Here is a 24,644-nt window from a genome sequence, read left to right as displayed (position 1 = left end):
AATATATGTTTAACAAAGAAAAATTCGCACTAAAATGCCAATGTGTGTGTGTCCCCCCCCCCAATTGCAAATTGTTGCAAAATGTGGATAATGAATGAATTTAGGACTGGAAACTTGAGAAACAAAGAGACCCAAAATTGACAGGACCTGCCATCCCTAATCCAAGCTGCAGCAAAACTTTCCCAAAGATGATCAGGCCATGAGGAGAGCAAAGAGTATCGTTGAGAGAGGATAAGTCCATTTCTCTCGGACTCCCAGAGACCCATCAGTAGGAAGCCGGAATCACTCAGGACCTGGGAATCCCCAGAGTTGATTCCTCCTGACTGTGACAAATGGGCCTGTCAGCGGATCTGGCTAATTGCATGCCGACATGTTCATCTCACTCTGCTCTGGGCTCATCTGCTTCCCTCAAGGGAGCCCTTGGCCGACAGAGCCCCGAACCACCGCCCCGCTTTGCAAAAGAGGAGGGGGCAGCCTTGCCTTGTGGGAACTGAGGGGGCTGCACCCCTCAGTTACCGTATTTTTCGCTCTATAGGATGCACCTTGTTTTAGAGGGGGAGAACAAGAAAATTTTTTTTATCCCCCTCTCTGCTCAGCACCACACCAGCGAAGCAGCAAGAGAAACAGAGCCCCTTCCATTTCTCCTGCCGCTTCGCTGAAGGGGTGCTGCGCAGAGAGGGGGAGAATTTTTTTTTCTTGTTCACCCCCTCTAAAACAAGGTGTGTCCAGTGCATTCAAGGTGCATTCACCCGAAGCCTCCGTAGCACACCGGGTGTTCCTGCTGCGCTCTGGAGGCTTCAGGCGGCTACCTTGGAAGCCTGGAGAGCGAGAGGGGGTCACTGCGCACTGACCCCTCTCGCTCTCCAGGCTTCAGTGAAGGCAACTCGAAGCCTCAGGAGCATGGCGGGAGTTCCCGCTGCGCTCCGGAGGCTTCGGGTTCCTTTCGACCTGCTCTTTGGGGCTGGCAGGGGGAAGCGCTGCTTTCCCCCACCGCCAGCCCCAAAGGCCAGGTCGGGGCACAGCGCAAAGGTGCGCACCGACCCCTCTTGCTCTCCAGGCTTCAGCAAAAGCAACGCGAAGCCTCCGGAGGCTTCGCGTTGCTATCACTGAAGCCAAGGAGCCTGCATTCACTCCATAGGACGCACACACATTTCCTCTTAATTTTTGGAGGGGAAAAGGTGCGTCCTATAGAGCGAAAAATACGGTAGGCACTTGGCTTCCGTCCTGGGCTTCACGTTTGCACACTCAGCGCCCTCCTGGACTTTGGCAATAGGAAGGGGGGATGCTTCTCTGCATCACCGTGGGACAGCCTGGGTCCTTTGCCTCTGTCCATGCTCAGAGGAGCAGCTCTTGGGATCTCAGATGCCAGGCATGTCCGACTCCCAAGAGACTGTGATCTACTCACAGTATAAAAATACTGGCTGTGATCTACTCAATGTCAAAGCTGGGGAGACAAAGTTGGGGGAGGCATAGTTGTTGAGCTTTTTTTTTGGGGGAGGCAAACCTGTTGAGCTTCTTTTTCGGGGGGGGGGGGAGATATCAACTCTTAGATATCTAAGAGTCTGTGACCAGAAGGAGGAGGAGTATCAGGAAGAGTGGATTAAATTTAATGATTATTTAGTTAAATATGTTAAGTTAAATTAACTGAAGACATCTTGCAGATACTTAATTGGCTTAGGAGTTTATTTATGTTAAGTGATGAATTAATATGTTTAATTTCATAATGTGAAGATCTAAGGATGTTCATGTTTAAGTTAAATTTTATAAGAACTGTGATTTGGAAAACCGTTAAAAGTATATGCAATGAAATTCAACCAGGGGGGAGCGAGGAAGTCACTTAACAATGTTAATAAGTGTAATTTTCAATAAGGCTATGATTTATGGTTGTTTGTCATATGTGTTTGTTTGTTTATAATGTTGTGAAAACCAGTTTTAAAAATTTTGGGGAAAAAAGAGGATCCCTCAATCAACCGGGATCAGCCATGGACGCCATGCAATCGACCGGCAGATCGTGAATGACTGGTTGGACATGCCTGCCAGATGCTTATTTTGCATTTTCCAGGGAAGCTCTACCTGTAGCTTCCTGCCCAAGGCCAAGGTGGGATGGGGTCACTTACCAGAGGGGCTGCCAAGGTCAACGGCGCAGAGCCAAAGAGCTGCCAGCAGGAGGCAGTGGACCTTCATCCTGCAAAGACAGAAAAACAACCACAGGGGACAGAATGGTTATTTCAGCGATTTTGTTGTTGATGATGATGTACTTATATTTATAACCCACCTTTCCCCCTGACAGGACTCAAGGCAGCTGAGACATAAAAACAAGAACCACTAAAAACATAGAAAACCCAATTATTAAAATACAATTCAGCATTGATGGAGTTAAAAGCTATATACCAGGAATCCCCAAACTCAGCCCTCTAGCTGTTTTGGGACTACAACTCCCATCATCCCTAGCTAACGGGACCAGTGGGCAGGGATGATGGGGATTGCAGTCCCAAAACAGCTGGAGGGCCGGGTTTGGGGGTGCCTGCTATATACCATCTCTTTTAAAACATAGCAATAATTATAATAAATATAACACTACAACACGCCCCCATTGGCTTTTTTAAACAGTGTATTTATAAAGAAGCATCAATGCACCTGGTATAGTCTAAAGGCAATGCAGGCAGGTCCCTGACCCAAGAAAAAGGTGCCGACAATTTAAAAATCGTAATTAAAAACCGTTCAAACAGAAAATCCCTATCCAGGCAGGGCCACAGCTAAGACTCCAGCCAAAGCTGATAAAAAGCACTTCTAGCCACAGAGGACACCTGAGCCTCAAGTGATAATGATGGTTGCATAACTAGGTCAGAAGAGGCTGCTGGATCAGGCCCATGGTCCATCTAGTCCGGCATCCTCTTCTCACAGTAGACCTGAAGGAGCGTCTCCACCTCCATTGTTCTGTCCGGACACTGAGGTCCAGCTCTGAGGGCCTTCTGGCGGTTCCCTCCCTGCGAGAAGCCAAGTTACAGGGAACCAGGCAGAGGGCCTTCTCGGTAGTGGCGCCCTCTCTATGGAACGCCCTCCCAAAAGATGTCAAGGAGAAGAACAACTAGCAGACTTTTAGAAGACATCTGAAGGCAGCCCTGTTCAGGGAAGCTTTTAATGTTTGATGCATTACTATATTTTAATATTTTGTTGGGAGCTGCCCAGAGCGGCAGGGAAAACCCAGCAAGATGGGTGGGGTATAAATAACAAATTATTATTATTATTATTATTATTATTATTATTATTATTATTACAGATGCCTATGGGAAACCAGCAAGTGGGATTCGAGAGCAACAGCAACACTCTCCCCTCCTGTGGTTTCCACAAACTTTCATTCCCCCCCCCATTTGCTGTATTTCATTTATCAAATTTATATACCGCCCTAAACCCAGAGGCTATAGGTTACATGAGGTTCAGAAGCATTGTTGTCTCTAAATGTGGAGGTGCAGAGCACAGCCATCACGGCCAGTAGCCATTGACAGCCCTCTCCTACTCCATAAATTTGCCCAGTCTCCTTTTAAACCATCTAGTTTGGTGACCATCACCACTTCCTGTGGGAGGGAGTTCCACAGGTTAACTAGGCGAGTTCTAGTGGAAAGGGGAAAAAACCTCCATGCCATTTAAAGGCTTTCTGGGAAATGATATGTAATGAGTTAAAGAAAATGTTTAAAAACACTTTTATTAAAAAAAACCAGAAGCCTTTTTACTGGGTATAGCAGGCGAAGAGATCTCAAGAAAAGATAAAAGACTGTTCATGTATGCAACAACTGTGGCAATAATTCTTTTAGCCCCAAAATGGAAACAAGAAGAAGTACCAATGACAGAAGAGGGGCAGATGAAGATGATAATAAATAATAATAATAATAATAATAATAATAATAATTTTTATTTATACTCCGCCCTTCCCGGTTCAAAAACCTGGCTCAGGGCGGCTAACAACAAATTTAAAACACCTTTAAACACTTAATTATAAAAGCAGCATAAAATACAGTATAAAAACATGAATAACAAGATCAAATGCATCCATTCTTAAGGAAATTAGCCCTGAGTGCTCACTGGAAGGACAGATCCTGAAGCTGAGGCTCCAATACATGAGGAGAGAAGACTCCCTGGAAAAGACCCTGATGTTGGGAAAGATGGAGGGCACAAGGAGAAGGGGACGACAGAGGACGAGATGGTTGGACAGTGTTCTCGAAGCTACCAGCATGAGTTTGACCAAACTGCGGGAGGCAGTGGAAGACAGGGGTGCCTGGCCTGCTCTGGTCCAGGGGGTCACGAAGAGGCGGACACAACTAAACGACTAAACAACAAAGACCCAAGACATTGATCCTGCCCAGAGCCGCTTCTCAATACCAAATCAGAAATGATGGGGCCAGCCACATTTGTTTAAACATCGTCAGGGTGCATGAAATTAGTGTGGCATGAACTTTGGAACTCCCTGCCACTTCAGATCCTGTAAGACAGGAGGAGTTTAGGATCAGAGTTTTCCTTCTCCTACGTGGACTGACTTCGCAGGCTCATGAGCCCCATCTGCCTCTGCCTGATTCCCTGTAACCTCGCTTCTCGCAGGGAGGGAACCACCAGAAGGCCCTCGGCGCTGGACCTCAGTGTCCAGGCAGAGTGATGGGGGTGGAAACGCTCCTTCAGGTACACTGGGCCAAGGCCTTTAGGGCTTTCAAGGTCAGCACCAACACCTTGAATTGTGCTCGGAAACATACTGGGAGCCAATGTAGGTCTTTCAGGACCGGTGTTATGTGGTCCCGGCGGCCGCTCGCAGTCACCAGTCTAGCTGCCGAATTCTGGGTTAGTTGTATGCCAGTAGCTCCCTCACTGAGGGTTTGAGGTCTATTGGCTCACCTAACCTGGCTCAGTCAGCCAGTCAAAACCATTCCCAGGATACAGCCGCTGTCACCTGCTGACAGCTTCTAGGAGCCCCAGGTGAAGGCTGAGTGCAGGATGGGGACGAAAGGTAAACAAGCTACACCAGAAGGAGCATGATGTGTCCTGTATCAGAGGTACCATCCCCTCCCCTAACTCCCCTAAAATGCAATAAATCAATGTATATATATATTAAACCTTCTGTGACAAAGCTATTGGCTCCATTTGACCCTTGATTCATTAAGTTGAAGCCCCCTCAGCACCATCCACTAAGCACCTTGGACAGAGACCATGTCAAGATCCCAAGTTGGGCCAGTCTCCAGTCTCCTGTTTCTTGTTTCTTTTCTTTTTTTATTGATACAGCAAGAAAAGAAAAAAGGGAAAACACAAATACCAAATTACACACAAGAATAACAATAGATACTGAATTTTCTTAACAAAAAATGAGACATAAATTGGTCTTAACACTAAAGACCGAACCTCCCATCTATTCCATATTTTGATTTCATATTGTATTGCCAGTACAGTGGTACCTCAGGTTACATACACTTCAGATTACATATGCTTCAGGTTACAGACTCTGCTAACCCAGAAATAGTACCTCGGGTTAAGAACTTTGCTTCAGGATGAGAGCAGAAATCGTGCTCCGGCGGCGCAGCGGCAGCGGGAGGCCCCATTAGCTAAAGTGGTGCTTCAGGTTAAGAACAGTTTCAGGTTAAGTACGGACCTCCGGAACGAATTAAGTTCTTAACCCGAGGTACCACTGTACACACTTTATCATTATTAAACTTTTTCTTAATATATCTTAATTCTTATATCTGCCTTTCCACTATTACTGAAGTTCCTCGAATGCTGCAACCGAGTTTAAACTACTATATTTATATTTCAAATATTCTTTGAAAACCTCCCATTTTGAAACAAATTCCTGTTTTGATTTCTTCTTTATTTTTTCCTGATAGTCTAATTCTGCAAATTCTGTCAGCTTTTGGATCCAATCTTGTATACACTCTCCTGTTTCCATTTGCCAAGGATTTTCTGTCCCCTCTTTGGTAGTCCTTCCCGAAGTCCCACCACGGAGTTGTCCCCTGGGCAAGGCTGAACAGCAACCTGCCACTCAACCACCGGACCCTCAGCAACGAAAGACAAATGCCGTGGCAACCAGCCGTCACACCAAATGCAGATGATCTGTTTTCATTTTGCTTTAAGCACCTGCGACTGACCCGAAGGCTCCGAAGCAAACTGCAAATGGAAGACTGAAGGACGCAACCAAACAGACCAAACCGTTTTGCACCTTTGCTATTATTAATCATTATTATACTTGTTTATCTCCTGCAATTTCCCCCATGCTTCAAGGCGGCTCAGACAAATTAAAACAATGCAGATAAAACAGAAAAAGTGAAAAACATACGAAAGAAAATGGCTAAAAAAGTAATCAGACGCTGATGGAATTAAAAATAAATAACCGGTAGATTAAAATGCACAGCACTATCAAAAGCCTTTAAAAAAACAACAACAGGCAGTTCCCAGAGGCTTGCTGAAATAAAACTGTCTTTGTTATCCCACTTTTTACCTACTATTACCCTTAATATCTGGATACTGGAGAACTACGGCAGAATCCTAAACAGAAGCTTGCAGTGGCTCTCCTTTTATACCACATTCAGTTAATAGTTCTGTGTACGTCACAAATTTGTAACACCAACCAATTCTCAAAACCTGGTGGTGATGTCCAGGGAGGGTTAAAAATCCACATTATATGATATTATAAGAGGAGGACTCCCTAAACAGCATAAGAGCATCGTGCAGGATCAGTATCCTGTTCTCACAGTGGAACTTCTAGGGGGAATTTCGGGAGTCACAGAGCCAGAACTGGATAGCCACCAAATTAATACCCATTTGTATCCCTTCTTCCCAGCTATCTGGCATGGAGAAGTGGAGGAGAAACTCTTTTCTCTCTCTGTCATAACACTAGAACTCATGGACATTCAATGAAGCTGATTTGGGATGGATAAAAGGAAGGACTTCTTCAGGCAGCACATAATTAAACTGCGGAACTCCCTCCCACAGGAAGAATTGACGGCCACTAAGCTAGATCAGTCAGTCAGTCAGTTTTATTGCACATAGCCAAAGGCTGCCGCAATGTACACAGAATCATTCAACAATTAAAAGAAAATATGCTGGATTAATAAAAAAAACTTAAAACATTTATATTATCAAGACATGACCTACTCTAAACAGAGCTATAAAAATACCTTAATATACAGGTTAAACAATAAAATTTAAAGGCTAAAATCATCACATGGCCACTAATATATTAAAAAATAATGTTAATTAATACAATGTGCAATTATATACTAAGATAGATAACTTTAAAAGAGGATGAGACAAATTCATGGAGGCAGCTAGGATTATTGATGGTTACTAGCCAGCATATGGATGCGGGTGGCACTGCGGTCTAAACCACCGAGCCTCTTAGGCTTGCAGCTCAGAAGGTTGGCGGTTCGAATCCCCATGACAGGGTGAGCTTCCGTCGCTCTGTCCCAGCTCCTGCCAACCTAGCAATGCAAAAGCACATCAGCGCAAGTAGATTAATAGGTACCACTGTGGCGTTTCTGTGCACTCTGGTTTCCATCATAGTGTTCCGTTGTGCCAGAAGCAGTTTAGTCCTGCTGGCCACATGACCCAGAAAGCTGTCTGTGGACAAACGCCGTCTCCCTCAGCCTGAAAAAGAGATGGGCGCTGCAACCCCAGAGTCACCTTTGACTGGACTTAACCATCCAGGGGTCCTTTACCTTTACCTTTTACCTTTACTTGAGAGGATGTCTCTGCTCTGCCTCCAGTGTGGTGTAGTGGTTCAGAGCGGTAGTCTCGTAATCTGGTGAACCGGGTTCGCTTCCTCGCTCCTCCCCATGCAGCTGCTGGGTGACCTTGGGCCAGTCCCACTTCTCTGAAGTCTCTCAGCCCCACTCACCTCACAGAGTGTTTGTTATGGGGGAGGAAGGGAAAGGAGAATGTTAGCTGCTTTGAGACTCCTGAAGGGGAGTGATAAAGCGGGATATCAAATCCAAACTCTTCTTCTTCTTCTTCCACAACTGGAGGCAGCAGTGCTTCTTAATAGCATCTGCTGAAAACTGCAGGAGGGGAGAGTTGTTGTTCTCGATCTCAAATCCTGCTTGCAGCTTTTCCAGTGGTGCATCTGATTGGCCACTGTGAGAACAGGATGCTGGACTAGGTGGTTCCCCTTTGGCCTGAACATTCAGGCTCTCCTTACATTCTTATCTGAGTCAACCACACTTGCAAGAGCCTTCTGGAGATGGGAAGATAAGAACTCTGCAACGTGATCTGGCCTGTTATTGTGCTGCAGACTGGCTGCTTGGCTTTCTCTCTGGAAATTGCAGACATGCCCACCTCAAGGTCCACCAAGGCAAGGGCGCCGACTTGCCCCCCACATTGCGGTGGCTCATCGTGAGATGTGTTGTGCCACAAGACATGTGAGGCATCCAGCCCCTGGGCCCGGATGCGCTGGGTGGGGAATGGGGAGCATGGATCTGGGCTCCGCAATCCACACTGGCAGAAGAAGATGGGTGCGGGGGGGGGCGTGTGCACCGCCCTGGTTGTCATCTCTGAGGGCCGGGCCATCCGCCCGCGACTCAGACTCCCATGCCTCCACAAGCAAAGCGGCAAAGGGGTATGAGCCACCAGGGAAAGGGGGGAGCTGCTGCGCCACTTTGCTCAGGGTAGGTGTGGGAGTAGCATCTTAAAAAGCAGAGACATCACCTTGCCAACAAAGGTCCGTAGAGTTCAAGCTCTGGTTTTCCCAGTCGTGATGTATGGAAATGAGAGCTGGACCATAAAGAAGGCTGGTCGCCAAAGAATGGATGCTTGTGAATTCTGGTCTGGAGGAGACTCTTGAGAGTCCCATGGTCTGCAAGAAGATCCAACCTCTCCATTCTGAAGGAAATCAGCCCTGAGTGCTCACTGGAAGGACAGATCCTGAAGCTGAGGCTCCAATACCTTGGTCACCTCATGAGAAGAGAAAACTCCCTGGAGAAGACCCTGATGTTGGGAAAGATGGAGGGCACAAGGAGAAGGAGACGACAGAGGACGAGATGGTGGGACAGTATTCTCGAAGCTACGAACTTGAGTTTGACCAAGCTGCGGGAGGCAGTGGAAGACAGGAGTGCCTGGCGTGCACTGGTCCAGGGGGTCACAAAGAGGCAGACACGACTAAACGACTAAACAACAAGGTGTGGGAGTCTAAGTCGTGGGCGTGCTGAATGTCACCCCCCCCCCCTTTGTGCCGGCAGCAAAGCAGCACAGCAACTGAAAAAGAAAACTCGCCTCCTGCTCTGTGACCAGATTGGCTGCCATGGGGTCAGGTCAATTGTCTGCTTCGACACGGGAGGTGGGTGGGTCTGGGCCCCTGAGAGCCCTCAGTGGGTCACCAAGGGAAAGGAATTGGGGGCCTCTGCCATGGGCCCAGCTTAGCTGCGATTCCTGCGTTGCAGACGTCCCTTCCATCTCTCCAGTTCTGTGATTAAGACAGCCTTTCATTCTGACTCTTCATCTGGGGTTGTAGATCAAAACATCTGGATGATGCCAGGTTGTCAGAGGCTGAAGCAAGGAATCTGAGTAACCCCTGGAGGAGGAGGAGGAGGGGGGGTGAAAACCTGGGATCCCGCCAACCCTGGGCAGCGGGGGCATATGCCCCGCCACTGGCACTCCACTCTCAGCCCCCTCCTCCCCACACAACATCAGGCAAGGGGCCGAAGACCCCTCACCCCCCCCAACCTGGAGCCCCTGCACCAAGGGCAAGGGAGAGCACAAGTGTCACATTGCAACATGGTTCAATGCTGTCTACAAAGCCTTCAGCATCCTTGGGAAGGAGAGGCCAACACAAGTGTTTGAAGGTGAGATCAAGGAAAAAGACATGCATATAGTTGAGCAGTTTTCTCTCTCCCAAAACCTCCTCCTCATCTAAGTGGTTCAAGAGCACCTTTAATTATAGGTAAAGTCACACGCGAGACTCTGCGCACTGGGTTACAGGTTATATCAGGGCCGGGCTGTTTTTGTTCTTAGTTTTTTTGTGTTTCCCTACATCAGGGGTCAGAGACTCTTGAGAGTCCCATGGACTGCAAGAAGATCAAACCTCTCCATTCTGAAGGAAATCAGCCCTGAGTGCTCACTGGAAGGACAGATCCTGAAGCTGAGGCTCCAAGACTTTGGCCACCTCATGAGAAGAGAAGACTCCCTGGAAAAGACCCTGATGTTGGGAAAGATGGAGGGTGCAAGGAGAAGGGGACGGCAGAGGACGAGATGGTGGGACAGTGTTCTCGAAGCTACCAGCATGAGTTTGACCAAACTGCGGGAGGCAGTGGAAGACAGGAGGGCCTGGCGTGCTCTGGTCCAGGGGGTCACGAAGAGGTGGACATGACTAAACGACTAAACAACAAGAACATATCAGGGGTCAGCAAATCTTTTCAGCAGGGGGCCGGTCCACTGTCCCTCAGACCTTGTAGGGGGCCGGACTATATTTTGAAGAAAAAAATGAACGAATTCCTATGCCCCACAAATATCCCAGAGATGCATTTTAAAGAAAAGCACACTTTCTACTCATGTAAAAACACACTGACTCCCAGACCGTCCGTGGCCCGGACTGAGAAGGCACATCCAGCCCACGGGCTTTAGGTTGCCTACCCCTGCCCTATATTGTAATTTTAGGCTGCAACTGCCCTGAGATCTATGGTTGAAGGATGGTATACAAATAATGATAATGAAATAATGAAATCCAGGGAACTGCGAGAGTGAAGGGTGGGGGAAAATGAGGAAATCACAGAAAGAGAAAACAATTTACTCAAGAAGCTGACAAAAGGCGAGACAGTGGGCGGGAGGGAGGGGATTCAGAATTGAACAGATACTGGAAAAGGTCCTTCAGACCCTCCAGGAAATGCTATTGCTTCTTACTACCGGGATCTGCAGAAAATAAGGCGGTGGGGGGGGGGGGATTTGCGGAAATTGGACAATGGAGAAAATTACTGTAGCAGAAGCCATCTGGGCTCCATTGAGCGGGGAATAGAAAATACATTCCAGGGAGCCAGATTGCTCTTCTGGGGGCGATTGGTGCCTCTGAACATCAGTTGCCGTTTTATCAGAGTTTATCGGGACCTCGGCAGGCGGATCAGTGGGACAGAGCCTGCATTGAGCCCCGGCAAGCAGAACGACAAGCTACAGCAAACAGACCAGACTGACAAGCGGCCAGACTCCCCGACATAATAGGGCATGGCCTTTCAAGGTCGTGACGGGATGACAACATTTATTTTTTATTTCCCTGGCTTAGCAGAGAGCATTGCTGATGCAGCAGTCCCAGAAAGACAAAATTGCTGCTTTCAACAGGATCTACTTGCTCCTTGCTTTTGTGCTATGCAAACTTTCCAAATAAATGGGAAGGGCCCCTGCAAAATCTGTTGCAGCAATGGTGCCTGCTGGGGGGCAGGGGAAAGTCAACCCAGTTCACATTTAAAGGCAAAGCTACCTGATTTACAAAACCCCAAACACAACCATCCGCCCAAATTAGCAATGTGCTGAATTTTGCAATGCAGTTCTCAAGCCAAGCCATGTGTTCCAAAGCACATGTACCAGGAGTAATGTGTATAGAAATGCTTTTTCATCAGTGGAAAGTGCTTGCAAAAATATGAATTACAGTGGTACCTCTGGATGCGAATGGGATCTGTTCCGGAGCCCCATTTGCATCCTGAGTGGAACACAACCCACAACTGCGTGGGTTGCGATTTGCCACTTCCGCGCCTGCACGTGATATCATTTTGAGTGTCTGTGCATGCGCGAGCAGCGAAACCTGGAAGTAACGCGTTCCGTTACTTCTGGGTCACTGTGGAGTGTAACATTAAAACGCTCAACCTGAAGCATATTTAACCCGAGGTATGACTGTACTGGGCAAAGGTGCATACAAAAAAAATGCATTTTAGCAGAAAAATCACTGATTAATTTGATGGGGAAATATACAGAACTGAACGCGAGAATGGAAATATTGGAAACTGAAATTGACAGATTCACCCAACCCTCATATTGGTACAAGTCAAGTTAACATCCTATTCCTACCTAGAATCTCAGAATCTGCTTAGGAATTCTAAGAAACCTTCTGCAAACCAAACAAACAAACAAACAAAAATCAGAATTCTAAGAAATCAGTTTTGGAATCAGCAGCTAAAATCACCTTTTGAAAGGTTCAAGTGTGCCACCTCATTTCAGAACAGTGCCAAACTGTATTCAAATGCAGATGCAAGCCTGCAAAATTTGGTTACGATGAGGTTTTCAAATGCAAAGCAAACAAGAAGCATTTTTTCTGGCAATAATTTTCTTAGCCCAAAGAGGGAAACAACAGGAGTTACCAACAAAACAAGAGCGGCAGGCGAAATTGATGGACTTTGCAGAACTGGCAAAACTGACGGGAACAATCAGGAACCAGTGAGACCAAGTATTCCAAAAAGACTGGAACAAATTTATATTATATTTGGCAGAGAACTGTAAGCAATTGACATCACTGGCTGGGTTATCTGAAGATCTGCAAGGTGAAATTGCTACCTATTCAGGTTGAATAATACAGTGGTGCCCCGCAAAACGAATGCCTCGCAAGACGGAAAACTCGCTAGACGAAAGAGTTTTCCGTTTTGGAGGTGCTTTGCAAAACAAATTTCCTTTGGGCTTGCTTCGCAAGACGAAAATGTCTTGCAAGTTCCTGCAGGTTTTTTCCCTCCCCCCCCCCTTTTTCTAAGCCGCTAAGCCGCTTATCCGCTTATCCGCTAAGCCGCTAAAAGCCGCTAAGCCGCTAATAGCGCTAATCTGCTAAGCCGTCAATGGGCTTGCTTCGCAAGATGAAAAAACCGCTAGACGAAGAGAATCGCAGAACGGATTCTTTTCGTCTTGTGAGGCACCACTGTATAATATTTTAGGTAATGATATAACAAGGATAGGAAACAAAGCGAAATGTAAAGATGTAAAGTTTAATTTTGTAAATCATCAGATGGGAGGGAGGGAAGTTGTTAGGCTCAGCCGAACCAATAAGAGGGTATGATGTTATGTAATGTGATTATAAGGTAAAGGGACCCCTGACTATTAGGTCCAGTTGTGACTGACTCTGGGGTTGCGATGCTCATCTCGCTTTATTGGCCGAGGGAGCCGGCATACAGCTTCCGGGTCATGTGGCCAGCATGACTAAGCCACTTCTGGCGAAACCGGAGCAGCGCACGGAAACGCCGTTTACCTTCCCGCCAGAGCAGTACCTATTTATCTACTTGCACTTTGACGTGCTTTCGAACTGCTAGGTTGGCAGGAGCAGGGACCGAGTAACGGGAGCTCACCCCGTCACGGGGATGCGAACCGCCAACCTTCTGATCAGCAAGCCCTAGGCTCAGTGGTTTAACCCACAGCGCCACCCGCGTCCCAGTGTGATTATATGTAAAACCAATAATAATAATTTATAAATCAAAAACAAAAATACATTTTTTCCAAAATGTATCATTGATGTTTGAGGGCAAGAGGAGGTTCAGGAATTGCAATGTGAGAATAGATGTGCTGGGCCAGATCACGAGTCCATCAAAACCAGCATTTATTTATTTCAAAAGCAGTCAGTCGGGTGAGTGAGCTCTGTCCCAGAAGACCATTCTTATGTTCTTAATTGCTGGCAGTCAGTGTAGACAACATTGAACTGGGGGGACGAATGATCTGACTCTGCATAAAGTGGTTTCTGGCGTTTCTAGAATGCAATACCAAAGTAGTGCACACACTTATTTATTTTCAGTCTTCTTTCTGTCCACACTCCCTTCCCCCACTTCAGATTTCAGTAACATAAATCTAAGCCCAAGCCATTTCCCTCTATTGTATGTAGCTGAAATACATACGAATTCAAATGTTCATCAATTTCAATGACTAGCATTTTAAAAACTAAAATAATAATAATAATATATGTTTTCTGTAGCTCACATTTCAGAACTGCCAATAGTGAATGACACAATGCCCAGTCGTTTAACTGGATCAAAAAAACCAACAACCGTTCTTCATTACTTACACCAGAAATATCACAGCTTGACTTATTCTTTCCTAGATTTTTTTAAATGTGGGTTGTCAAACTGGTTCTGACATTAGAATTTACAGCTTGTGGAGAATATTTGCCCGAGGATTTTCTAGCAGAGAATATTCTCACCTCGGATCACTCCTCCTGCCATCCCTGACCCCTGGCATGAGCTGCCTGGCTTGAAGGAAGTTGCAAGCCAAGAATCTTCACAAGCTCTGATGATCGAATGATCGTGACACTCAACAGGGTACGGGATCTGAAATATACTCGGAGTCAAGAGTGGATTTCATGCTCTTTATTCAGCTCATAGTGGTGAGGAGGAATGGAAGTTTCCCCAGAATGTCTGCTTTATATACTGTACATTATTTACACAATGGGCCCCATGTGATTGGCTAATTCCGGGATTCACCTATAGGCCAATCAGGTTGCGGATTCACTTCCACCTGGAGCTGGACTGGGTGGCTCCTGTGGACTGCTGCATTCTGTATCCTATTGTTCTAGGACCAATCAGACTGCTGCATTCTGGATCCTATTGTTCTAGGACCAATCAGACTGCTGCATTCTGGATCCTATTGTTCTAGGGCCAATCAGACTGCTGCATTCTGAATCCTATTGTTCTAGGGACAATCAGGCTGCTGCATTCTGAATCCTATTGTTCTAGGGCCAATCAGACTGCTGCATTCTGGATCCTATTGTTCTAGGACCAATCAGACTGCTGCATTCTGGATCCTATTGTTCTAGGGCCAATCAGACTGCTGCATTCTGAATCCTATTGTTCTAGGGACAATCAGGCTGCTGCATTCTGAATCCTATTGTTCTAGGGCCAATCAGACTGCTGCATTCTGGATCCTATTGTTCTAGGACCAATCAGACTGCTGCATTCTGGATCCTATTGTTCTAGGACCAATCAGACTGCTGCATTCCGGATCCTATTGTTGTACGACCAGTCAGACTGCTACATTTTGGATCCTATTCAACTCAGTACATGACAGTTTCCCTACTCACTGGCTCCAACAGGCAGCGCTCATGAAAATCCACCTGCCCAGCCCCTTGTGATGAAATCCTCCCCCCCACACACACACTAAGAACAGGCTGAGTACCATCTCCGTTTTTGTGATGGATTGCGCTTCTTACGAGTTACAGCCCTTCTCTAAACGGTCTATCTGGAAAGCTTTCTGCATGCAGAGCCTTGCACCAGTAAGGACACGGAAAGGCTGGCGTGAATGTCCTTCATCAATATGTATTACCTGGAGGGAAGGAACACGCTACAATTGATCCTCCAAAGCTCTTGAACAGAGAACACAATGCAGAGAAAACAGCGGGGGCTGTGGAAACTGGGGGCTGCAATGCCTGGCATGGGCACAGCCATCTGGGATTCTCTCAAGCTTTCCAGCGAGAGGTTCCATCGCTTGGAACTTGGCGTACCACTGCTATTTTTTCATAGCATCGTAGAGATGGGAGGGAGCCCAAAAGTCATCTAGCCCCACCCCCAGTAATGTAAAGAGCACAGATAAGGGATCCCTGGCAGGTAACATGAAAGACAGAGCAGGCCTTTTTTCTTCCTGCTCTGGAGGGACTCAAAGCTTCGACTTCCAAGAAAGGAGATTCCAAACATTAGGAAGACTTTTCTGACAGTACAGTGGTACCTTGGTTCTCAAACTTAACCCGTTCCGCAAGTCCGTTCCAAAACCAAGGTGCGCTTTCCCATAGAAGGTAATGCAAAACAGATTACAGTGGTACCTCTGGATGCGAACGGGATCCGTTCTGGAGCCCGTTTGCATCCTGAAGCGAAAGTAACACGCGACTGCACGTCTGCGCATGCGCGGGTCGCGTTTCGCCACTTCCGCGCATGCACATGACGTCACACTTCTTTGAAGTCTCTCAGCCCCACTCACCTCACAGAGTGTTTGTTGTGGGGGAGGAAGGGAAAGGAGAATGTTAACCGCTTTGAGACTCCTTTAGGTAGTGATAAAGCGGAATATCAAATCGAAACTCTTCTTCTTCTTTTTGAGTGTCTGCGCATGCGCAAGCAGTGAAACCCGGAAGTAACGGGTTCTGTTACTTCCAGGTCGTTGTGGAGTGCAACCTGAAAATATTCATCCCGACGCTACTTCAACCCGAGGTATGACTGTAATCCATTCCAGACTTCTCAAAATAACCCCCAAAACAGCAGTTTAACATGAATTTTACTCTCTAATGAGAAAACTGATCCCTAAAACAAAAGCAATGAACAATGTACTGCAGTCACACAATTAATCAATCAATAGCTGAACTGGGGTCCACAGTGTCACACACACAAAAAAGAGATCCACAAAAACTCAAAATAAATAGCAAAAACAGACAGACCTCAGCGTAACACTCAAAGCGGAAGTGTGGCACTCAAATCAGAGGCATAACACTCAAAATGGAGCATGTTCGGCTTCGGGTTCAAAAACTAGAACACTTACTTCCGGGTTTGCAGTGTCTGGGTTCTAAGTTGTGTTTGAGGTTCTCAAGGTGTTTGAGAACCAAGGTACCACTGTACGAGCAGTTTGACAGTGGAACGGTCTCCTTTGGAGGTGGTGGACTCTCCTTCCTTGGAGGTTGTTAAGAAGAGGTTGGATGGTCATTTTCCATGGATGCTTGAGTTGAGATTCCTGCATTGCAGGGGGCTGGACTAGATGGCTCTTGGGGTCCCTTCCAATTCTACAATTCTAGGATTCTATTATTCTCGGCTGATCTAGCATAGCTCTTCTCGTGTTCTCATGTCCAGAGCCATCCCTAGCCCGTGCTGATTCACTCTGCCGTGTGTCATCTCCACAGGGAATTCAGAGCATCTCATAAGGTCAGATGTGATGGAACTGAGAGATGTTCTCTTCCCACCAATTCACACCTGGCAGAGAAGAAGAGCAAAGCCTGGCAAAAGCTTTCATTAACACATTTAGAAAGTCCATGGGCAGGTCTCAAAGGTCTGGAAAAACACCTTCAGTTCAGGGAAAATGCTGCAGGAGCACAGCCTGGTGACAGCCAACATTTTCCTGGTTAAACAATATCACTCAGGCTTCCTCCGGATGATTTCATTAACTGTGGTTCATTAAATTCCACGTGATGAATATCCTCCCGAATTTCTTGCAAGCCATGGGGACAGAGAAACGTCTGAGCGATCGCTCTTCTCTTGGAAAAGACTCTCCAAGTAATAAATCAGAGCATATTTTGGGCAGGTTCCAAAGCTTTTCACTTAGGGGAAACTGCTAATTTCCTCAAGGAGAGCAGGCAAGGACATGGGGTAGCCTGGTCACATGGTAGCAGGGCAGCCAATCGGAACAAATTCCCCAGTGCAATTACATCTGCCATTTTGGCTGGGGCATTTGGCCCCTTTCTGTGATGTTTGTGGTTCGAGGACCCGACCCCTGCAATGTGAAATGAATACACAAGGACACGCGATATAAGGTTAATGGGCAAGAAAAGGCCACAACTTTATTGATTACAGCAGTGAAAAGGTATTGGCTTAGGCATTGGATGTCTAGAACAAGTGGGTTTATTCATCAGTAGGTGGAGCCTGTTGATGCTCATCCAACTATAGGCTCTCCCCTGATGTCACCGAGGGTCGCGCCATGGCCTCCCGCCAAGCAGGCATCGGACAGAGTACACAACCTCCAGATTCCTTTAACGGAATACCCAAAAATTGAAGGCATAGGCGATGGCCACACCTAACCCTTTGACACACCACAACACATTATTCCAATGCCTAACCTACCCACCAATACCACGAAAGTTGTGACGATTGCTATGAGGTAGGCGAAAAAACCCAAAAGCCTAATGCCAAATGGAAAAATTCCTACCAGGCCCCCCGGACAACCAGGGCGACCAACCTAAGGTCCATAGCAAGGCCATAAAACTAAGACCCTAAGCTAAAAGGGAGTGGAGGGTGGGTGAGTCGCGACGAGACGACGGAGAAGAATGAGGCCGAGGAGAGGCTGGCACCGCAACAAAAGGCTGCTGTAAACGCCCCCTCGGAGGCACCTGGTTGGGTGCCTGCTGAGGGGCGCGGGCGCCAGCCAGGTGAGAGGAGGAGGCAGGGGGCTATCACCCCCTGCTAGGGGCGGAGCTCAGCTCCCGCCCACAACCACTCCCCTTGTCAGAGGGGGGGGGAGAGAGAAAGACCATACAAAGGTTGCCAACTGAGCAGAAGCCAGCCTGGCTTGCCTCTTGACCTTCTAACTGGAGCTTGAACTTCAGAAAGTGGGTGAAGCTTTTCACAGCAGGGAGGTTGTTGTTGATTGTTGTTTAGTCGTGTCTGTCAGCCTCACCCTTGAGCCAGTGCCCCCAACTAGACTCATCCACTCAGCCCCGACTGGGCCAGGCGAGCTGAGGTAGCACTTCCAGAGACCACCTTCTGCACAGGAAGAGGTCTTTTCCTATCGCCCCCTCATGTCACCCAAATATAATGCAGTCCAATGGAAAGAGAGACTTGAAGCCTTTTTGTTGTTTAGTCGTTTAGTCGTGTCTGACACTTCATGACCCCATGGACCAGAGCACGCCAGGCACTTCTGTCTTCCACTGCCTACCGCAGTTTGGTCAAACTCATGCTGGTAGCTTCGAGAACACTGTCCCACCATCTCGTCCTCTGTCGTCCCCTTCTCCTTGTGCCCTCCATCTTTCCCAACATCAGGGTCTTTTCTAGGGAGTCTTCTCTTCTCATGAGGTGGCCAAAGTCTTGGAGCCTCAGCTTCAGGATCTGTCCTTCCAGTGAGCACTCAGGGCTGATTTCCTTCAGAATGGAGAGGTTGGATCTTCTTGCAGTCCATGGGACTCTCAAGAGTCTCCTCCAGCACCAGAATTCAAAAGCATCCATTCTTCGGAGATCAGCCTTCTTGATGGTCCAGCTCTCACTTCCATAGCAGGGAGGTAGAAACACAGAATTACAGTGTTGGAAGGGGTATCCTGGGGGTCATCTAGCCCAATCCTCTGCAATGCAGGAGTAACAGCTAAAGGATCACTGACAAATGACCCTCCAAATGCTCTTTTAAAACTTCCAGTTCAGGAGAAATGTTGTGTACTGAGTGGAATAGGATCCAAAATGCAGCAGTCTGATTGGTCCTAGAACAATAGGATTCAGAATGCAGCAGTCTGATTGGTCCACAGGAGCCACCCAATTCAGCTCCAGGTGGAAGTGAATCTGCAACCTGATTGGGCTACAGAAGAATCCCGGAATTAGCCAATCACGTGGGGTCCATTGTGTAAATAATGTATATAAAGCAGACATTCTGGGGGAACTTCCATTCCTCCTCACCACTATGAGCTGAATAAAGAGCATGAAATCCACTCTCGACTCTGAGCATATTTCAAGAATCCACCACCTTCTAAGGGAGTCTGTTCTGCTGTTGAATAGTTCTTGCCATCGGAAAGCCCTTCTGAATGTTTAGCCGGAATCCTTTCTTGCCAGTTTAATAATACATTGGTCCTACCCTTTGAAGCAGCAGAAAACAAGTTGGCTCCCTCCTTTTGCAAGAGAACTTCCCAGTGGATTAAGATCCCTTGGAGAGATCTGCTCAGCTCCTGCTGTCCAACCCATAACACTGCCTCCCCTCCATTGCCAAAGCAGCCATGCCACCTAGATTCATGAAAGATCCAATTTTGGTTCTAAGTTTAGCTGCAATTTCTGCATTGCAGGGGGTTCGAATAGATGACCATTGGGGGGCAGCCCGTTCAAATTGTGCAATTCTAAGATTCTGTGGATTTCCACCAGAGCTGCCAAACCATGGCACAAACCGTTGCAATGTCAATGTGATCTTAAACTCTGCAATTTAAGCAAGTGTCTTGCAGAGTGGAGAGCTCCTCTGCTCCCCTTGATGGAGAGGGTTGAAATCCCAGCTTGTATTAAGGTAATTGATTTAGCAGCTACCGTACGACAAGCAACCTCCGCTGCCAGCGGAAGAGGTGGAAAAAGCCTTGGCACGAGACAAACAGAAAATGCAGTTTATTGCTGTGCAGAAAATAGATACACTTGTGTTCAACCCCTGCTCTGTTTCTCTGTAGAAGACAGCATGGAGAAGGACTGCACTCCAAAATATTAAGTCAGCTATGACTGGTCTTTGCACATAGCTGTCAACTTACACATTTGAAGATAAGGGACCAGCTGCCTCTAAAATAAGGGATCAGCAGCCAAAATAAGGGATTTTCCCAGCACAGGTATGTTCAGCTTCTGAGCCCCTCCGAGCCAAAGGCAGAAAACCCAGCCAGCAGCCAAACGAAGCCTCAAGCGGGGGTTCCCACAGCACAGCAACCCGGCAAAGGGGATGCAGCAAGGAAAACCACCGTCACCTCTCCGCTGGGAAGCGCTGAGCAAAGGCGAGTCCCCAGGCAACGCGGCCGATTTGATTGGCACAAGGCAGGCAAGCTCCACCCCCCAGTCGTTCTTAGACTCCTTATTGGGTGAGCAACACAGCCAAGCAACACAGCTGGAGCCTTCCTCCTCCCTGGCCGGCAGGGAGGGAGTGGAGCTGCTTCCTTTGAAACCCGGGAAATTTAAGGGACATCATCAGTAAGGGACAGCAGCGGGACACAGCACTGGGATAAGGGACTTTCCCGCCAAATAAGGGACGGTTGACAGCTATGTCTTTGCAGCGATTCTTCTCACACACACACACACACACACACACACACTTTCATTGGATTTGTAACTGATCAAACCCAGTTTAAAAACTGCAGGAAGTGTCTTAATCAAAGTCCAGGACTTCAGGGCCCCTGTGTGAGTCACAAGACAATCGTGCAAAATAATACTGCGGACACGAGAGTGGATGGGATTCATTTCCTACCTTTCAGAAACGCAATGCCCTGTCTGATAATGGTCTCTCTAAGGATGCCATTCTAAATGGAAATACAGTGGGAAATTGATGAGACCCAGAGTATAGCTTGCTGCATCATTGGTCCTTTACAGAAAGCCTTGACAACCCCAGCCCTAAACAGTAACTTTTTAAATGAGTAAAACCAAAGAAAACTGGGTCTGTGAGCATCGCTCTCGGTTCAACAGAAACTCAAAGGTTACTGCTGGGTGCAAATTTCAACAGGATTTACTCCCCCCATTTCCACTGTATGTAACAGAAACCTCCTTGCAATTTGCATGGAGCTGTTTTCAAGTTTAATGTTCAGCTGTAAGGTTCCTCCTGAACCGGATTTTACCAGTTTTTCCAGTCCAGCCCCACTGATAATGTGTTTTGCAGAAATTCCACATCACTTCCCAATTCAAGACCCAGGCTGTGGGAGCGCATATTTCTGCACATGGATCTGCTCTCTTGCTCACTCTTTGCGTCTCCTCAGTAAAGTAACTAAGTGACGCCTAGTGATGGAGGCACATCACCGGGGGCGGGGGGGGGGGTGTTCCAGGACCACAGGGAAACCATCAAACTCCTTTGCTGTTTTAGCTACGGTTGCCGGATTTTGCTTATGCAGTCCTGGTCTATTTAACATACAGAAATGTTGCTTTTTTGCATGTTATCATGTTTGCTATTGAGCTGTTTTGCTGTGCAGTTATGAAATTGCTTTTGCAATGCTAGGTTCTGATGTGCACTCCTGCTTTTTAAAAAATAATAATATTTTTATTAAAGATTTCTTAGTTTACAAAAATACGTGCATTGCCTCTTTTTTCAAGTTGTGTTTTCTACAGATCAGCTGCGTTTGTTGTGAAACATTAGTGTTACATTAGGAAGAAAAGGGGGAAAGAGGTGGAGGGGGGAATGGTGAGTGGGGTTGGGTGGGAAAACTTCTATTCTTCTACTTAGTGTATGTGTGGGGTTTTGTTTCAGCGTCACTTGTGTGGGTTCTCTTACTATTCGCTTGTTGTATTTCCTTGGAGGTGAGAGAGGTTGGGGTTGGTCTAGGGGGTGGCTGGTTGTCTTTGGGTGGCTGTAGTGATATTTGTTTTTGTGTGTGAGCAGGGTGTGTGTGTGTGTGTGTGTGTGTGTGTGTGTTTGGATCAGGTGAGCCAGACTGATTCATATGCTGTCGGCAGATTCTTGTTGTCATCTTGTTGGGCTGTGTATGTGATAAAGGGGAACCACACCAGGGTGAAGGCGTCTTCTTCTATTTGTCCCTGCATCAGTTTCAGTTTGTTGGTTAGTTTTTCTAATAAGGCCTGCTTTCTTTGTTGTAAAAGGCTTTAATCCGGATTTTTGCATGTGTGGAAAAGGGGCCTTCAAATAAAAGGAAGGAAGGAAGGAAGGAAGTGTCAGGGAACTGCCATCGGAGCCAGAGGGAGAGGGAGGGCTCCAGAGGGATTACGGAGAGTGTCCCAGGAGGGAGAGAAGCAGCCCATCTATTGGGGAGGGAAATCAGCGTAGCACCAGTGGAGAAGAGGGGCAGATGGGGGAATCGGAGAGAAGGCTCCATGACTCCTCGCCGGAGACCAGCGGGGAGAGCACGGGTCCTCCGCTGCCCACACCCTCCCTGCGCAGAAGGCTTCCGCGCAGGGAGAGTAGGCGGAGACTAGGCGTCAAAGAGCTTCTTTGCTGGAAGAAGTTCAAGAAACGCCCACTGACGGATTCTGCCAGCGACTGAGACAGCCATGGGTGAGTGGCTGTCCAGACAGAATAGGGTTCACCCAGGTAACTCAGCCAGGTGTGGCGACGACTTACGCACGAGCAACCCCTATTACCATTACAGGAAGGAAGGAAGGAAGGAAGGAAGGAAGGAAGGAAGGAAGCCTTGACAAAAACACTGGGAAAGCTCTCAGGTATTCTTCTTCATTTCTGGCGATCACTCGTAGCCGAGTAAGATTGTCTTCCATAAACAGGGTTTTAACATGTATGCTTGTGAAACACGGACCACTTATAAAGGCCATCTCCTACTCCTCGAAAGAGTCCATCAACGGTGTCTCCGAAAAATTTTACACATCACTTGGGAAGACAGGTGAACTAATACCAGTGTCCTGGAAGAAGCAAAGATCACCAGAGTTGAAGCAATGATTTTTCAACATCAACTTCGTTGGACTGGTCATGTTGTGTGGATGCCTGATGATCGTATTCCAAAGCAACTAGTCTATTCCGAACTTTAAAAAGGAAAGCGTAATGCTGGTGGTCAACAAAAGAGGTTGAAAGACTATCTCAAGGCAAATCTTTAAAAATGTAGTATAAACACTGACAACTGGGAAACACTGGCCGGCGAGCGCCCCAGTTGGAGAACAGCCTTGACCAAAGGTATCCTGGGCTTTGAAGACACTCAAATTCAGGACGCAAGGGAGAAATGTGCTAAGAGGAAGGCACGCTTGGCAGACCCTCATGAGGAGATTTCACCCCTCCCATATCCAAGAATCTCCTGACGAGTCTGCTGATTCTCCAGAGAGGAGGAGCAGTGTTCTGCTTTCTACTTATTCAGCTCCAGCACCAAGTCAGTCAGTCAGTCAGTCAGTGTGTCGGAGAGAGAGAGAGAGACTGAGTGTTAGAGATCGTGTGTAGAGATAAGGTTGCTGCTAAGAGCAGCTGCAGACACTCAGTGCAGCATTCATTTATGCTTAGACCTATTTAGCTCTGTATATAGTTTTGTATTATAGTTGTAGTTATAGAATAAAAGAAGATATTCTACAGAGCTGCTCTCCAAGTCGTGTATACACTGCTAGACTCTGCTATACTCTGCTGTGCGACGACTGTATTGTGGAAGTGAATCCGGTGCTCACAACTCTAAGCTGTGAGTCCACAGCACTTTGGTAAAAGGTGGTCTCTGGAAGTGCTACCCAGCTCGCCTAGCCCAGTCGGGGGTGAAGTGCATGAGTCCAGTTGGTGACACTGGCTCAAGGGCGATGCTGACACCTCACTGTGATCAACTCCCACCCAGAAACCAATGTCCCCACTATGGTCTGACCCTGTAGAAGAGAGCTTCCTGCCTTCCTGGGCTGCAGGCAGGCAGCTTGAAATGCTCACCTACAATGAAACTTCTCCTCCTGGCTCAGCCTTCAAGGCAGCCTCCTCCTGCTGCCTGCCTGACCTCCCTGCCTACTTGCCATCTCCACAGGCCGGACGCAAAGCCGCAGCAAGACACAGGAGGGACAGTAGAGGACAGTCAAGCGGAAAAGGCATGAGCTCATACCTTGGATTCGGTTTGGGGCACAGGGGCCAAAACAGACCGGCTGCACAAATCAGAAGATGGAGCACAGGGGCCGTTCTCCCCAGGAAACAGGTGGCAGAACCTGTACCTGGGCACGAAGAGAGCCAAAAATACACTTTGTACAAATGGGCACCCCACCGGTCTGGAAGACCACCGCCGGCCATCGCTTCTGGTCTGGCAAGCGCTCAGCAACCCCCCTGTTTTTCAGTCTCAGGTAATCAACCAAACTGGTGGGGTTAAGAAGCTCTAACTGGCTCTCAAATGTGGCCCAAAGGGGCTGCGTTTGGGGTAGTGGCCTAAGGTGACCTGTTGGAAGGTGAGCATCCAAGAACTGACACTCACAAACTGGAGTTTGCAACGGTTTTTTTTCTGGGACAAGACTCGATAATAAGCCAACTCTCCCTGGGCTCTCAAAGATACGGCACTATAAATGGGTGTGACATGGACCTGCAGATTGCCTTCAGCAAGGATGATAAATGATAACAGCACTGATCCTTCGCAGGAAAACCTGGTTCAGGACCTGAATGGCACTTCCAGGTGCAAGTCAGCTGAACAGTAGCAGGTCTGAGATTTGAAAACA

At 47.4% G+C, this 24,644-nt stretch overlaps 1 protein-coding gene across 5 annotated transcripts in view; it reads right to left on the bottom strand.

Annotated features, from left to right (window-relative positions):
- IL1RAP (interleukin 1 receptor accessory protein) overlaps positions 1–24,644 on the bottom strand; it is a 108,717-nt gene that overhangs the window by 70,886 nt on the left and 13,187 nt on the right. For 3 of the 5 annotated variants that reach the window (XM_079977892.1, XM_079977896.1, XM_079977893.1), the window contains exon 3: positions 2,118–2,185. In XM_079977892.1, coding sequence (XP_079834018.1) covers positions 2,118–2,184 — 67 coding nt within the window. In that variant the 5' untranslated portion in view covers position 2,185. Of the gene's footprint in view, positions 1–2,117; positions 2,186–7,691; positions 7,837–24,644 lie in introns of those variants that run through there. The other 2 variants (XM_079977895.1, XM_079977894.1) reach the window with 2 other exon arrangements.

The sequence above is a fragment of the Podarcis cretensis genome (genome assembly GCF_951804945.1).
Source record: "Podarcis cretensis genome assembly, chromosome: 5".
Classification (NCBI taxonomy): Eukaryota; Metazoa; Chordata; class Lepidosauria; order Squamata; family Lacertidae; genus Podarcis; species Podarcis cretensis.
Note: the sequence above shows the minus strand (reverse complement) of the source record. Positions and strands in the feature narration are given on the sequence as shown.